We start from the raw sequence: 15,338 nt of genomic DNA, 5'->3' as shown, positions 1-15,338 counted from the left end.
AATGGCCTAGTCGGTGGGAGTCGGTCAAAGGGGTCCACCCGGCAGAGGCAGATAGTCTGGGGAAGGTCCACTAGTCAGCGCCCATCATGACCCGGAAAGACACCGTCCTCAAGTCTTGGGCAGTTTTTCCCAGCATATGCCCGGGTTACCAAGTGTGCCCTGACCTCTGAGGGAAGTGATTTAATGAACAGGGACCTTATGATTCAGGTGAAGTCAAACAACGGCTCATACACTCAGAATATTTTTCAAGTTCACAGCAAAATATAAGGACAGCCCACCTTCTGCTCCTGAAAAGCGGCAGAGGAGCATAAAAATGTATAACTCGTGTGATAAATGTGCACAGGGGTGTGGCTCACCCAGGAGGTAGGCAGGTGAGCTGGTGGCGGGTCTGAGGCTGCTGGCCAGCGAGAAAAGGTGGATGGGGGTTCGGGAGGCTGCAGGGCGGGGTTCCATGTGAGATCTTGTTTTACAAGTTTGTAGTTAAAGAAAATGTTCACAGTCAGGACCCTGGTAAGGGAATGGGTCCTTGGGAGCTGACATTAGATAGACTTGGGAGCCCAGGCCTCATGGGCAGTGCAGCTAGAAGGTGGGGGGACCGGCCAACAACCACCCCTGCAGAGCGGGAGTCACAGAATTAGAAGGCGGGAGAGCCCCGTTCCTAAGCAGAGACTGAGGCACATCACTGGGCCCGCTGCGCCCATCGGCCTCTTGGCGAAGAGATGATCAGGAGACTGGCCCCTCCCCTTTGGGGGGATGTTCTGGAGGTAACGATTATTTTAATTTTTTTAAAGAAAATTCTACTTTCCTAAGTCTGTAGGCAGAAATAGAAAATGTCCGTATTTATGTCCCCCAAAGGCCCCCACTCCCGGCCCCCGGAAGCAGCAGGACTTGAGGAGCGTCTGTGCCACAGGCCCAGCGATGGGAGCTGCTCCCCAGGCTGGCTGCTTCCGGACTGGAGCACGTTCCTGTGCCTGCACCCTCTTTAGAAATGAGAAGATAAATCCATCAGCTCTCACGTTGCCAATTTTCCCTCAGTTCTCCACACCTCTCCCACCTCCCCACATTTCCTCCCACTTAGCAACCAAGAATATTGAATGTGAGGAGAAAAAAATAGCAGAATTGGAAAGCTTTTTAAAAATACTTAACCAAATGCCTGGGCTGCGTCCATACTTCCTCCGTTTCCTGAAGGATCTTTCAGGGCCAGAGAGGGAGGAACCCTGGCTCCAGGCAGAGTCTGGATGGGGGTGGGGGATGGGGGTGGACTCTGCAGAACTGCCCCCTCCAGCTACCCTGCCAGCCTGGGGTGGGGGGTGGCAATCGAGCAGCCCCTTATTAAGGAGCTTCCTGTTTGTTTTTTTAACTTTATTTTCTTGGAGATAAAAATAAACGTTTCTCCTGTAGCCCTCACCATTGTGCAAATTTAGACATCCTCCCCAGTGTGGTCGGGGAGGACGTGACCCTGGCAATCGAATAAAACAGAGAGAGGGGAGGGCTGTGTCTCGACAGGGACAACAAACACACTCCGCAGTTCTCCAGATAAGGGCAGCTCTGGGTCCAGCAGCCTCGAGTCGGGTCACATAGGGTTTTAGAAAAGGATGAACAAGTGGGTAAGAAGCATCCCTGCTTAAAAAAAAAAAAGAAAACTGATCAGAAAGCATCTTGGCAGGATGCATTTGGTATCTACCTGGAGAAGGTCCACCCCCACCCCCAACAGCCCCATCGGGAGGCTGGAGGCTCCAGAGCAGGGCACAGGGAGGGCAGAGGAAGACATGGGCAGTAACAGGGCCAAACTGAGACTAGACTCGCTCCGTGCTCTCTGCGACTCCTCCCTCCGCTTTACTTTGGCTTGAAGGGGAACCACACTCTGAGCAAGTCGCTGAGCCAAGCATGGTCCACCCGCAGGCTGAGAACGCATCTCCTGCTGTAGGCAAAAGGGTGGGTGGCATTCTCCTGAGTGTACATTTGGCAAAGTGTCTGGCATTTCAGAAGCCTGGGTTCATTTCCCGAGGTCTACATTTTTGCTTGCATTTAGGATAGAAATCGGCCTCATGTTTTGTCTTCTCTCCTAGTAAAGCACAGGGCTCTCTCAGGTCTTGGCCACTTGAGACAGCATGACTTCTGGCCAGAGCCTCGCCAGAAAGCCCAGCAGCCCCCCTGCACTGCAGCATCTCAGGAAGGGATGGTGCACCTCCTCTGTGCCAGCCCCGTGCTAGGCTGTTCATATGGTATCCTCACCCCGGCCTCAGCCTTGCAGGATAACTACTGTTCTTTCCACGTAAGAACTTGCCCTAGTTTTCCCAATTACACAACTAGTAAGAGTCAGGATTCAAACCCAGGTCTGCCTAACATCAAAGCTCTCTCCACCACCCTCGCTGCGTCTCTTGAGTTGGCAACCAACTTCTTTCTCTTTATTTTTATTTTTCATTATTAACTACTTCTTACCCCTCTTGTCACCGCCCCTTGGGCCAGCTCCATCATGTAGTCTTATGATTGGAAGAAAATTTTTTCTTCCTAAGTCCCATTTCAATGACATTAATGAATAGCATTTAAAGTTTTTTTTAAAAAGACTATTTCTTTGCTCTAACCTCAGTTGGAAATTGGAAACCCCATTTGATGCTAACATCCACCAGTATTTTGCTGGAGCTTTTCTTTTTACAAAGTGTACTCTGATTCATCTTCAAAGCAGCCCCATAAAATGGGCAAATGTCATGTTACTATCAGACCCATTTTACTGATGAGAAAATTGAGTTCAGGAATGTTGGGAATTTGCCTTGACTGTTGTAATCCAGCTTTACGATGCCTGGGAAACGCTCTGGTTTCCTTTCCAAGGCCCCTCTATTACATCCAATATTTATTGTGTGCCAGGCACTATCTCAGAGCTGGGAGGGGACAAAGCTGGGACAAGAACTCCAGGGTTCTGACTCCCAGTCCACCACCAGCTTGCCTCCTGTGTCTGATTTCTGTGTATTGGTGACAGAAGATTTCCAAGAGAAGCTTCCAATTTCTAGTATAACTTTAACCATCACTACAGTTTACTTAGGATTTTCAGTCCAAATGGGGAACAGAAGTTACCTGGATGTATACATCTACATGTGTGGATCTCTGCAGCTCATGTGCTGTGGATTTGGGGTTCCTTCCAGTTTTCCTTCTATAAACCCTCTACTAACACAAGTCACTGACCAGGAACGGTTTTCCTCTCCTTCCTGCCATCCTCCTGGGGAGGAGGTCCTGGCCCTTAGGGGTGAGGTGACTGGCCTGGGGTGGGGTAGGGGGAGTTGTCCACTGGAGGTACCCAGGCAGACGTGCCCCAGAGGGAGAGACACAGGCCAGAGTGAGAGTCACGGAGACTCGAGGGTTGGCTAGGCTCCCTTTATCCTTCCACATTCTGTGGATCACAGCAAAGGCAAATTCTGCACCATATAAAGGAAGAACTAAAAATTGCTTGAAGCACCCAGCAAAATTCTCAGTCACAAAGTCAGAGCGGAAACATCGTCTCCATTTTGAACAGTTATTTGTCTCCTGTATTCTGTGGAAGATGAACTAAGGAGTGTAACCAGATACTGTTTCTCAGCTGGTAGAAGGGACGTCGGTCCTGGGCCCTTAGCAGCGGGTGAGGTGCACAAGTTGAGATTTTGGTTTTAGTTAGGGTTTCTAACATTTGGCGTAGGGGGTCCTTGACTCAGTTTCCCCACACCCACCGCTGCCCCGGAAGGCTAGGAATCAGTCATATTCAGAAGTTAGCCAGCCGTGTTAACCCCAGAGGCACGTTTGTAGATATGGTGCTTATAAGGACACCTGGCACGTCCCTGGAAGTTATAACTCTTCCAAATGCTCTGTCTACATGACCTCACTTCAGCCTGTCACAGGTCTATGTAGGAAGACAGTCCTTGCCCTCATCTCACAGGGAAGTCACTGAGGCACAGGGAAAGTGGCCTTGCCCAAAGTCACCAACCATTAGGGACAGATGTAGGATAAAAACCCAGACCCCTGGCTGGGTTCCAGGACCCAAATCAACACACGGCAGCCAACTCTGTGCTCTGAAACTTGGCGAGATGAGCAGCCTGGAGGATTGTAGCTAAAACAAATTCCCCATTCACTTATTCAGATCTGGTCCACTGAAAACCTAGGCAAATCCTTCCTTTGCAATGTCAACACCTCATTGTGGGCCTGGAATCCCTAAGGTGATGAAAAATACAACTGTATTTTGAGACAACGTCTCCTGAAAAATTCCTAAATGGGGACCCATTGCAACAGTCAGATAATTAACTCTTTGTAATATTTTGTAGTTTTTTTGTAATGTTTATATTAAAAATACATACATGAACAGACCAATGCTAGAAATATTCTATCGGTAATGTGATTAATGGAAACTTGCATATACTTTTATGTTGTCTGTGGCTCAGAGACATTTATTGTTCCTCAGTTGTGGAAATAATTAATAGAACAGTTTCCAAAAACATGTATCCAGTGATGTAATAAGTATAGGCTGACAAACAGTCTGTACTGAAGCCAGTTTCCTTCTGTTTCCTGTGGATTTCTCTAACTACATCACTGGACGTGGAAATTGCAGCCTGCAAACCATATTAAGTTTCATACCAAATCTTGTTTGTACCACTTTTAGCAACAGCTGCATAGAGGAAGGAAACTGTGTCCCTTTATTGTAGAATTTGAACTTCTTAACAATAACAACAAAAAAATCACTTGTAGAACCCCTAGATTGGGGGGAAAAATGGATTTGAAGAAAAGCGTTAAAGACTCAAACCACAAGAGACATATGCTTCTTTGACAGACTATCATTATAGAGGAGAAAAGAATGTAATTGTTTGTGCTTATAAGCTTCTTAGAGTTGTGGGGTGTGGGGGAGAGTATTTATGAGTTAAATTCCCTAAACGGTGCTTCATTCCAGTTCGGCATAGCGTGGTCTCCTGTGACTTGCCAAACGAATGGGGCCAACCCTGCTTTTGCAGACGGGAGAGGGAAATTCAGTGCAGGAAGCTGGTGGGAGCACCGGCCTGGAGGCCGGAGCCAAACCCTGCTGTGTGCTCTCCGAGGCCCGACCTTGCCTAACTCAGGAACACTGCAGCTCCAGCTCTGCCGGCAACCAGCCCAGCGTGTGGCCTCGCGCCTCCCTTTCCTCGTCTATTAAACAGAAGGATCAACCACGCCATTTATCTTAAAGGCCTGTTCTTAGGACACAAACGAGTCTATGGCTGTGATCACCCTTTGAAAGTAGGGGTCAGTGGTTCTTTAATTTGGTCACATTAGAACCATTCTGGGGAGCTTTGGAAACCAGAAATTCTGATTTATTTGGAGCAGGACCTGGGCATTAGTGATCTCAGAGATGCCCCAGGTGATTTTTCTTGTGCAGCCGGGGCTTGGAGGCACTGGTGTAGAACCTTGGTTCCAAAAACAACTTGAGGCTGACGTGTTTATGGGCTTGATATGTCTAAGACTGCAGCACAGGATGCCAGTCAGTTCCCCCCACCCGATAGATGGAGAACCTGGCTTGAAATTTTCACTTTTGTGTCTTATAACAATTCAAAAGAGACAAAAATTAGCTCGGGCCTATGGGTGTGGTTTAAGCCATGTTTCTGATATGGACACTGAAAGGAGTCCCAGCCCGGGCCCGGCCGGGAAGCAGGACGCCTCGTAATAAGTGGGAAGGGGCTGAAGAACGTCAAAAACGCACGGAAGGTTTTACTGCATTTCGGGTGTTGGGATTCGTTGCTTCTGATCCCCTCCCCCTGCCTACCCTTCAGATGACTGACATTTGTAGCTGTGTTTTGCAGTGATTCTGGACGTGGGAGCAGCCTCTTAGATAGAACCATTGCTGACAGACGACAACTTAATACAATTACTTTGCCAGACTTCAGCGATCCTGAGACAGGTGAGAATAAAAAGCCAGAGGGGCTGAAATGGTCTCAACAAGATTGGGGGGCCCGGCCCCGGGCCGTGTGGGATGAAGACCACCAGGGCCTGGGGCTGGAAGAAGTCCTCAGGCAAATAGGTTAAACTCTCTCCTCCAGTGTCTTTTTCAAGTGTGTTCAGAGTGAGGAGAGGAATATTACTTGCCCAGCACAATTCTTTGAAATCCTTCTCTTTTTCCCTCTTGCTTTTGGAGCTGAACATTCAAAACTAAAATCAGATTGTTCCCATCCCATCCAGTTTCCCCTCTGCTTTTCTGTTTCTCCCTCTCTCTTTAGATTTCAGACCTTGCTGAAGTCAGCGTTTTGGTTTCTAATCAGCTGCACATATGAACACACATAGACGCAACCCAAACCCTGCAGGGCGGCAGGTGGGTTCCGAGCTTCTGGTTCTACTGACCCCACAAGGAGGCCTGTAGCACTTACTGCCTCGGAGCAAATACTTACACCTCGGCTGCCATGCGCATTTTTACACCTTCCCGAGTACAGAGGGGTAAAAGACCTCTGTAATTTCCAGGACTCCAAACAAGTAATTCTAATAGTGATAGCAACTCTTCAGTAGCAACTTAGAGGACTCGACAGACCCACAACATAGAAAGAAATTCACTGTGCTTTGAGCCTCTGAGGTAGTTCCAGAGCCTCATCTGGAAGCTGGCTCTGTTGCTTCTCTCTCCACCCAGCAGGGGCCTGTGTCAGGCTTAGCTGCCGTCCGGGTATGCCTGGTCTTCTGTGGGCAGGCTTCATGAAAGGAGCCCCGAGGCCTTCTGTGCTGTGCCAGGTCCCGGCTCCCAACCAAGCCCCTCCAGAGAGCCAGAGAGCAGCCCCGAGGTGCGCACAGCCATCCTTGGAAAACCTCTCCCTGGGCGGCATGGGAGCTGTGTGTGGTGCTCCCCAAGGCCTGTCCTCACAGCTGCCTGCAGGCTGCCTTCCTGTGCCGGGCTCCCTTTTCCCAAATTTAAAGTCAGCTTGAGAAGCCAGGTCTCAGTGCCCGGGGCTCCTAGGTCAAAAGAGTGTTGGGCTTTGGAAGCAGCACGAATTATAAACTAGTGCAGTTTAACAGGGCTTGCAGCCACCGCTCCAAATGCAGGCTGACTAAGCCACAGACACACTCGGCCCCCGGAGCAGCCTGGCCCCGGGATTGAGGAGCAGTGGGTGGTGGGCTGAGGCTGAAGCAGGCAGACTCCGACCTGGAATAGCACTGCAGAGCTCTGCTCGCGGGCCCAGTCCTGCTAGAGGGATGTGTCTAACGCCACTCGCTGCAGGAGCAAGACAGTCAGGCTGTCAGGACTTGGCTGCTGTGAGGCGAGGCTCGGACCCTGGGGAGAAAAGAGAGGGAGGTGACACTCACTGCACCACCAGCAACCATTCTGGCTGGTTCAGAACAGCTGCTGCGGCTGCCCGGAGCTGTCTTCCCCTTCTCCCCCTCCCCAGGAGCCTGCGAGGACATTTGGACAGTTGTACTAAATTCAGACCCCTTTTCCTTCCAGCCAGCTGGGAATCTTCATTTTCCCTGAGGTCCTGAAACTTTAATCCAACCACACTGAAAACAGACAGTGGGAGAAAATGAGTGAGGCCCTGAGATTCATTCTCCCCTCTGCCCCTTGGGACCTTTCCCCAGCACCCTCAGGAGGTTCCCCCTTCAGGTTACACCCCAGATGCCAGTAGCATCCAGGTGAGGTGTGTCTCTGTGGCAGTTGGGGCTCACGGCCCCTTCTCGTTAGTGGAGTTCACACACCTGCTCTCGCACTGGCTCCGAGCCGGGGTGGTTGGAGAGTAGATGGCTGGTGCAGGTGCCCTTGGACAAACAGGGCAAAACCACAGCCTCCCAGGTGCTGGACAGTGACCATTTTGTGAATCCCTCCAGGACTCCTCTCACCAGCCCTGCCTCCAGAACCCCAGATTTTTGGTTTACACACCACCAGTTACTCACCCAGGAGGCCGAGGAATCAGAAAAACAGAAGGCCGTGTTAGCAGGCCTTTTCAATTGCAGACTGGTTGTAAATGAGGGTAAAACATTCCAAGTGCTCATTAAAATCGGAGACGTAAAAATTAGGAAGGTTCACCTCAAAATGGAAACGCTGCCTCCATCTTGATTAATAACGCCCAATTCTATATAGCTCGGCCCGTCAGGAGGCAGTGCGTTCTTAGTCATGCCCCTGGGTGGACCGCCTGTCTTGCGAACGACCCATAGATTTGGTTTAGACTCTGATCTCCAAGGTTCTATAGAGATGTTTTGCTTCCATCCCTGCCCCTCATCTTGCCTTTCCCTAAAGGTAACCATTTTTATTAGCTTTTTGTTTACCCTTCCATGCAAATAAGCATAGATATTTCCCATGTCCCTTGACTTAAAAATAGCGCACTATACACAGTGCTGCTGGCCCCTGGGATGGGCCCCTTGGCTCACGCCCAGAGGATCCCGCCGCATCCCTTTGCGGAAGGTCCTCGCTCTTCTTTACAGCCACGTGCAGTTCCGTGGCGCTCAGATCCCACAGCCTGGACTCCTCCATCCAGCACCATCTCAGCCGTTTTCCTACCCTTTGCCACAGTTTTCAGTTCATGTGGTGCTGAAGGAATCTGGCTAGTCTTGAATATTCACTGCAGCACTGCTCACTCAGGAAAGCACAGGGTTGTAGAAGAGGAGAGAAAAGGGTTTTGTCCAAGCTAAAAATGGCCCCAAATCAAAACAGAAGTGACCCTGAGATCAGCCGTGGTCTGGGAGGACTCAGCGCTGGCGGGTGACAGCTTGTCCGTAGCACGGGTTCGTGCCGCACCCTGAGCTTCTCCGCTTCTCTAAACGCCCTAATTTAAAGGGCATAGCATCCCACAGCCCTCAAAGACGCGTGGCCAATGCCAAGGCGAACCGCCACCGTCTTGCTCCTGCCAATTCCGAGTCACCCACTGTGAAGCCACAGGCCTCCTTGGATAGTTGTTTTCATTTTCTAGGACCAAAATTTATTTGCTTTTTATTTTTTGATTTTCTATTGTGGAAAAATGTCGAATATACCAAAATAAAAATACTAATGTAATGCAGCCTCCATGTACCCACCACCTGCCTTCAACAATCAGTATTCTTTTTTCCCTCCATCTCCTCTGTCCCACACTTAGTTTTTGTAGAGTATTTTGAGGCAAACCCTAAACATCATATTTTGCCTGTTAAAATTACAGTATATATGTCAAACAGATAAGAGCTTTTTAAAAATATAACCTGAAATACCATCTGGGTCATTATAAAGTGCAGGCTCAGTGTTCTTGATTTTGGAATGTGGTTTTGCACCTCTGAAGTTGTCCATGTGCAGATCTGTGCAGTAACAGAAGGGGAGCCCATGTCTAGAAGCTTGGGACTGGCTGGCTCCACTGTGGCCAAAGAATGGACGTTGGTTTTATTAAAAGGATGTGGCAGACAGGAAAACATCCTTAAAGAATCTGATTTCCCTTCTCATATCACCTCTGGCTCCCCTTCCCCCCTCCTCTGTCTTCTTATAGGTCCCAGTCATCAAAAGAGAGGAATCAAATGGAGTGACAGTCTTTTAACTCTGAAGCTATGAATCATTGTCTTTTCTTTGGAATAAGTTAGTTCCTTAAATAGAGAATGAGAAAAAAAGTTTTTTCTTCCTTTTGCCTTCAAAACAGGATGTAGAGTAAGGGGGTTTATCTTTAATCATTGGGAGCTATTACCAGACACCTATCCAAAACAAAATGATTCTTTTAAGTTGAAAGTATGGTCCATTTTGTCTGGGAAATATTTTAATTGTCACTGCAGGTGGTCTCCCCATTGCTGTGCATCTCTCCAGCTGAAGTTGTGAAGGTGATGGTGATAGGTTCCTTTTCAAAGTGCCGGGCCAGTGCACCCAACCATAAGCCAGCCTAGCAAGCTTAGCACTCCATTGTCACGATGCTGGGGCCTGACCTAGGGTTGCACCTCTGTATCCGCACCTAGGAAAACCTAGGTTTTCAAGTAAACTTTGTATAAGTGCTTCTCACAAAAAAAAAAAAAAAAAAAAAAAAAAAAATCTAGGAAAAGTCAAGTTCTAACCCTTTCCAATTGAAAAGCAAATAGTTTCTTTTCCTCTAGAATTTCCCTGGATATTATAGGTTAAAGAAGTATTATTGTCAATGGACCATGCTACTGAAAATGTGCCCAGGTAAATCTGAGCTATTTTTATTCCATGGTGTTGCTGCAGAACAATTAAATAACCAGTGGAAAAACAGCCAATTTGTTTTCTTCCAAAAGCACTTGTATTCTATTGTCAAGTAGAGGAATGATTGTGTATTACATGACCTTATTTTCTTTGCAGCTTATGTGAGTATATTGAAAGTTGGTTTATTTTTTTTCTTTGTGTTTCTAAAGTTTTTTTTGCCTTTATCCTTTTTTTTTTTTCTCTTTCACTTTTTTAGTGTCAGATTCCTCCTCCTCCTCCTCTTCTTTCTCAAGAACCGAATCTCCTCTCCACCTGTTTGTATCTTCTCATCTTCATTCTCATCCCAAACCCGATACCTTTGTGTGGCCCCCTGCAGCTCGTTCAGTCAGTGACCCAGGTCCCCGCCAGGAACCCTCTCTGTGTAAACATGCTTTATGGTTTTTCCTTTCTTGTTAGATCTGCTTCATTTGCCTGATGTTTCATTTTCTGGATAATCTTCCTAACTGATAAGCTGGATAGGAAACTCCAGCAAATTTACCTCAGAGAAAAATCTTGCTAGTTTGAAAATCCGAAAGCTGTTTGGGGCAGAAGGAGACATTGGTGCCCAAGATCCAACCTCCTCTTCAAAAAGTAAAGGAAATCTGCTTTGAGCAGAATAAATAGAAGCTTTTCTAAAATATTGCTTCTGGTTCCTGGGTACTTCTGTGCTTTCCTGGAATTGATATAAATGCATAAAGATCCTGTTTTTAAAAAAGACAAATTAGAACATTTTGCAAATAATAATTTATTCCTAAATATTTTTGGATTTCAATTTAGAAATTAATTCAACAAGTATATAGTAATCAAGATAGTATTCTAAAGATACCAGTCATATGCCTCTTAAATATGTAGTCCTCAAACTTTACTGTGCATTAAAATCACCCAGAGAGCTTTGAAAACTGCAGATCCCCTGGGCCCCACCCCCAGAGTTTATGTTTCAGGAGGCCTGAGGTGGGGCCCAGGGATCTGCATTTATAAAATGCCCTCAGGATTCCAGTGCCAGTGGGTTGTATATTACATTTTGAGAAACAATGCTATAAATTGTTTCCCATTTGCAAGGAAAGAAAGTGTAGGGTTTGTGTCATGAAACTATGCAGGGAAATTGAACAGTATTTTAATCTAATGTTGCTTTTAAATAATATGGAAATCTGAAAGTCTGCGTTAGGGTATTCTGGGACCTGTCAATGAAAAAAAAGAAAGACCCCTGTATTGAAATGAAACACTGGTTGGTAAAGTCCTTAAATGGCACCTCAGTATGGATGTCCCCAGGAAATCCACCGTTGGTCTTTCACTCATTTATTTAATGTTCACTTTATCCGCAGCACTGCCAGAAAATTTAATCTCTATATCCATGATTTATAAGGGCTCATCTTTGTTCCAAACGCTCAGTTATATGCCGAACAAAAGCTCATAAGGGGAGCTGCTGCCAGAAAGAACTACTTTCCCTAATGTGCTCATCTTTTGGATGATAACCTGCTGTGTTAAAACACACACACACACACACACACACACAGTTGGGCAGAAGTGAGGCTACCATCTAAAATAAATCATTCAAACCAAGAAACACTCTGACCTGACTTATCTGCATATTAAGTGTTCTGAACTCAGCCTTAATGGCAATCCCAGTTTTATGAAATGGAAGATGAAGATAATGTTTATAAACTGCTTATGTTGTTTTTAATCCACTTCTTAAAATAGACATTTTCCCTTAATACAGAGCCTAGGGGCAATTGCCAACTTTGGTTTTTCCAGAAAAATTGTTTTTCACATTGACTTTTGCCCAGTTTTATTCGTCTTAAAATGGGATCTTACCATTCTGCTTAGATGGTCCCACTGCCCCGTCCACTCTTGTTTGCATAACAAACCACCTACGTCCACACCCTGCCAGTATTTATCGTGTTGCATCCTGAGGGGCCCTAAGTCCCGTTAAGCCTTTGAAGATTGAAGTGCGGGCTCTTCTGGTAAGGCACTTTATATCAGATTAATTAGCCAAGTGTTAAAGTGAGCTCCTACCAGGCTTTCTGCGGAATGTATTCTGTACCAAGCGTGCTCAATTGTTTATTCTTTGTGAAACTGTGAGTCATCTTCCATCCCTAGGGAACGCGTAGCCAGTAACCAGGTGTTTTAACTAAGACTGAAGTGCCCAAGGATCTTTATCCCCTTAAGTACTACATTTAGTTAGAGAAAGGAAAACGTACCATACATTACTGGTAAATGTAGAATTTCTTGATTAAATTGTAGTGAATTTGAATCCCCACACTTTCCTTTAGGACAGATGGCCAAGACCTGAAGTTTTATGAATTTCTCCCTCCAATCCTTTGACTTCACAGGACTGAAAACTAGCCCAACCCTACAAACTGTTGGAGTCATGATTAGGGTTAATGTGTGGAAAGATCTGAAAACTGCTTGTTTGATTATTTTTCCCTTCCCTTTGGAATTTCCTGCCCTGGAAACAAAACACATTACATGAATTGGTCAGCTTTCATGTGCTGAGTGAACATTTAAACACAGAGGGGAATGCCCAGTTGGCCTTTCTTTGCTTTAAAAAAAAATTATTGTTAGTGGAAAAACATGTGTCACTCTTGAATTGAAATCTAATTCCAGACAAGCCAGGCTTACAGTTGGAAGGTTATTAGAACTCCATTTGCTTTTTTAGCCTGAATTTTGATTTTTCAAATGTTTTGTTTCTTGGTTTTAATTTTTGGTTTGATTTGTTGTTCCAAGGCAACTCTCCAGAAGTATACTTTCATGGTTTTCCCTCCCTTTTTTCAGTTAGTAAGTAGTTTACCAATCTATTAACCTTTCTGAGGGTCTCCAGAACCACGCTTCCCTCCACCGTGCCGTGTGTGTTGTGGCTGCTGGTTTTTGGGAATGTTGAGATGGCGTGATGGCTGGACATGCAGCTGCCACCTGCTTGCTAACCCCTCCCTCCCCTGGGGCCATCTCTCCTGAGATTCTAATGCTTTCTGCCTCCGCTTGGGTTGAAATACTGAGGAGGCAGTACTGGTCTGGGAAGGACTACAGAAGAAGGCATGGCAGGAAGACTGCCCGAGTAAGGGTGTGCACTGGACGGGTCAGCAGCCCCACCAGGGCCGATCAAAGGTGCGAGACATCCAGCCTCCCCAGGGTGGGTCATCTAAACCTAGGGTAGAGGGAACCAGTTGAATCTTGAAATTCCTTTCTAGTTCAACCATTATTGCTACCTAGAAAAACTCTAAAAATTAATTTTCCTAAAGTAAGCTAAACAGGCATCATAAAACTTAAACTACTTCTACCAAAATTTGAAGGAGACTAAGCAGTTCCTCGGGCGTAGGACTAGTGCTTTAAGTATGCTTTTAAGGCATTAGTAGATTATCACATTTCCCAAAGGACGTTTGTTAGATCACTAATTTTTTCTGGTCAGATATTTTTGGGGAAATAGTGCATCTCCTTAGAGACTCACAGTTCACATCAGCACATTAAAGGCTCTGAGAAGTCCTGCCATTTAATAGATTCAAGACTCTCTGAACTTTGACCCAGTGTTTCCCAGCTATGTCATGTTTTCCACCCTGTAGCATCAGTGTTCCAGGGACTGCATTTTGCAAGTGCTAATGTACGTGGTGATCCAGTGCATTTGAACGACCTGAACCTTTACTGTTTATGGCAAATATTACCCCTTAGGGCGTTGCTTTCCCCTCTGAGTCCAGCTCGGCCTAGATGTGGCTTTATTTCTGGCTTTTGGAAGTCCACAATAGCAGAGAGGTATGTTTGGTATCGTCATCACATCAGGGTTGTTCCGAAAAAAGGTCTCACTGCCGGGCTCCTTTTCAACATCAGGCTCCTCTTCAACAGCAGGCTCCTCAAATGCATGAAAAAAAATTGATTTTCAGAAAGCCAGGGTACATTAAAATCTTCAAGCAGCCCTTATTGGTTAAAGTGAGGCTTGGTATATTTATACAAGGGACTTTATTTCCATGAAAACAGCTCCAACTCTCTGGAAGGTCAAGAACCCAGGTTCAAGGGCCAGTTCTGCAGAGGAACCCAGGCAACTCATTTAACCTTCCTGGACCTTCGTTTCCTCATCTGTACAGATGTACGTTTACTAGTTATTCTGTTCACACACACCTTTATGGTTTGCTGGTAGCTCATCCTGATTTCAAGCCTCTGTCAGGTGCCCTTCTCCCTGAGTTGCAGCCCAGCAGCCAGCCAGGAACGCAGCCGTCCGGGGCACCCCCTACGCTGTCCTCACTCCTAAGACCTGAGGACCCCAGGGGCCCCCATTCATGAGCCTCCAGCAATCATCATTCTAGAGAAAAATGTGGGTTGCTGTTTTATTCTCTACTCCCAAAGCGTGGTTCATTTTTCATATCACCGATTCTGGTGAAACTGCTACGCTCTTTAGGAACCAGGAGAAGGGAATAAACACTAACAAAAAACACACACCTCTCAAATGAAATAAGGTTGAGAAATAGAGCCAAGGTAGTAGTTTTTTTCTGTTTCCATGATGGCTGGCATTTTATTATTGACTTTGCATTTTCTAATGTTCAAAAATATCTGTCTTGCTCAGGAAGGGACTAGTCAGGTGGTGAATTTCACCCTCTGCTCCTGCTTAATAGAATAAAATTTTTATCTGTAGATCAAAAAAATCTCTCTTTTGAGGAGTGGCAGTTTAAAAAATCCAGCCCTAATAATTCAAGTATAAACCTTTTGTTTTTTTGCTATTTTAATTTAATTAAAATTAATTTAGTTCTCTTTATTTAGTCCTGTGGTGTCTTTCTTTAAAGAAGGTTGGGTGGAATTTAGCAGATTGACAAGTCAATGATAAATCGCCATCAGAGAGAAGCTGAGTACGTTTCCAGTAACTAGACCATCGCCCAAGCCTGGGAGGCTCCTCCCGTCGGCTGCATCAGAGACTGACAGCCTTCCCCAAGCAGAAGGGCACTTCGGTCCAGGGACAGGGCCTCATGAATATGCAGCGGGGAGGGTTTGAAGAGGTGGAAGCATCTGCCCAGTGTAGTCCTTCAGAAGGTGCTGTCTCCAGCCCAGAGCCACCTCTCGGCTCACTCTGACGCTGGCATCTCCCTGCATGCTTGAGAACGCCTCCCCTCCACGCTTTCCGTGCGAACCACTTGACCCTGCCAGCAGCACACTGGGCTGCCCCCGCATGCCCACTGGTGACCACATACCCCTTCCTTAATGGGATCCTTCCCTAAAGCTTTCCCTGGAAAGGACTTTCCCCTTTCAGGAGAAGACACAT

The 15,338-nt window shown here is 46.4% G+C and overlaps 1 protein-coding gene across 6 annotated transcripts in view; it reads left to right on the top strand.

Annotated features, from left to right (window-relative positions):
• Nucleotides 1-15,338, top strand: part of TTC7B (tetratricopeptide repeat domain 7B) — a 225,400-nt gene that overhangs the window by 159,904 nt on the left and 50,158 nt on the right. For 3 of the 6 annotated variants that reach the window (XM_032482502.1, XM_032482506.1, XM_032482507.1), the window contains 2 exons: nucleotides 5,790-5,887; nucleotides 10,320-10,484. The exons of 1 other annotated variant lie outside the window; for it this stretch is intronic. In XM_032482502.1, coding sequence (XP_032338393.1) covers nucleotides 5,790-5,887; nucleotides 10,320-10,484 — 263 coding nt within the window. Of the gene's footprint in view, nucleotides 1-5,789; nucleotides 5,888-10,319; nucleotides 10,485-12,826; nucleotides 12,878-15,338 lie in introns of all 6 variants that reach the window. 2 more of the 6 variants (XM_032482503.1, XM_032482504.1) reach the window with 2 other exon arrangements.

The sequence above is a fragment of the Camelus ferus genome, chromosome 6 (genome assembly GCF_009834535.1).
Source record: "Camelus ferus isolate YT-003-E chromosome 6, BCGSAC_Cfer_1.0, whole genome shotgun sequence".
Taxonomy (NCBI): Eukaryota; Metazoa; Chordata; class Mammalia; order Artiodactyla; family Camelidae; genus Camelus; species Camelus ferus.
The sequence above is the reverse complement of the archived record's forward strand: the minus strand, read 5'-3'. Positions and strand labels throughout refer to the sequence as shown.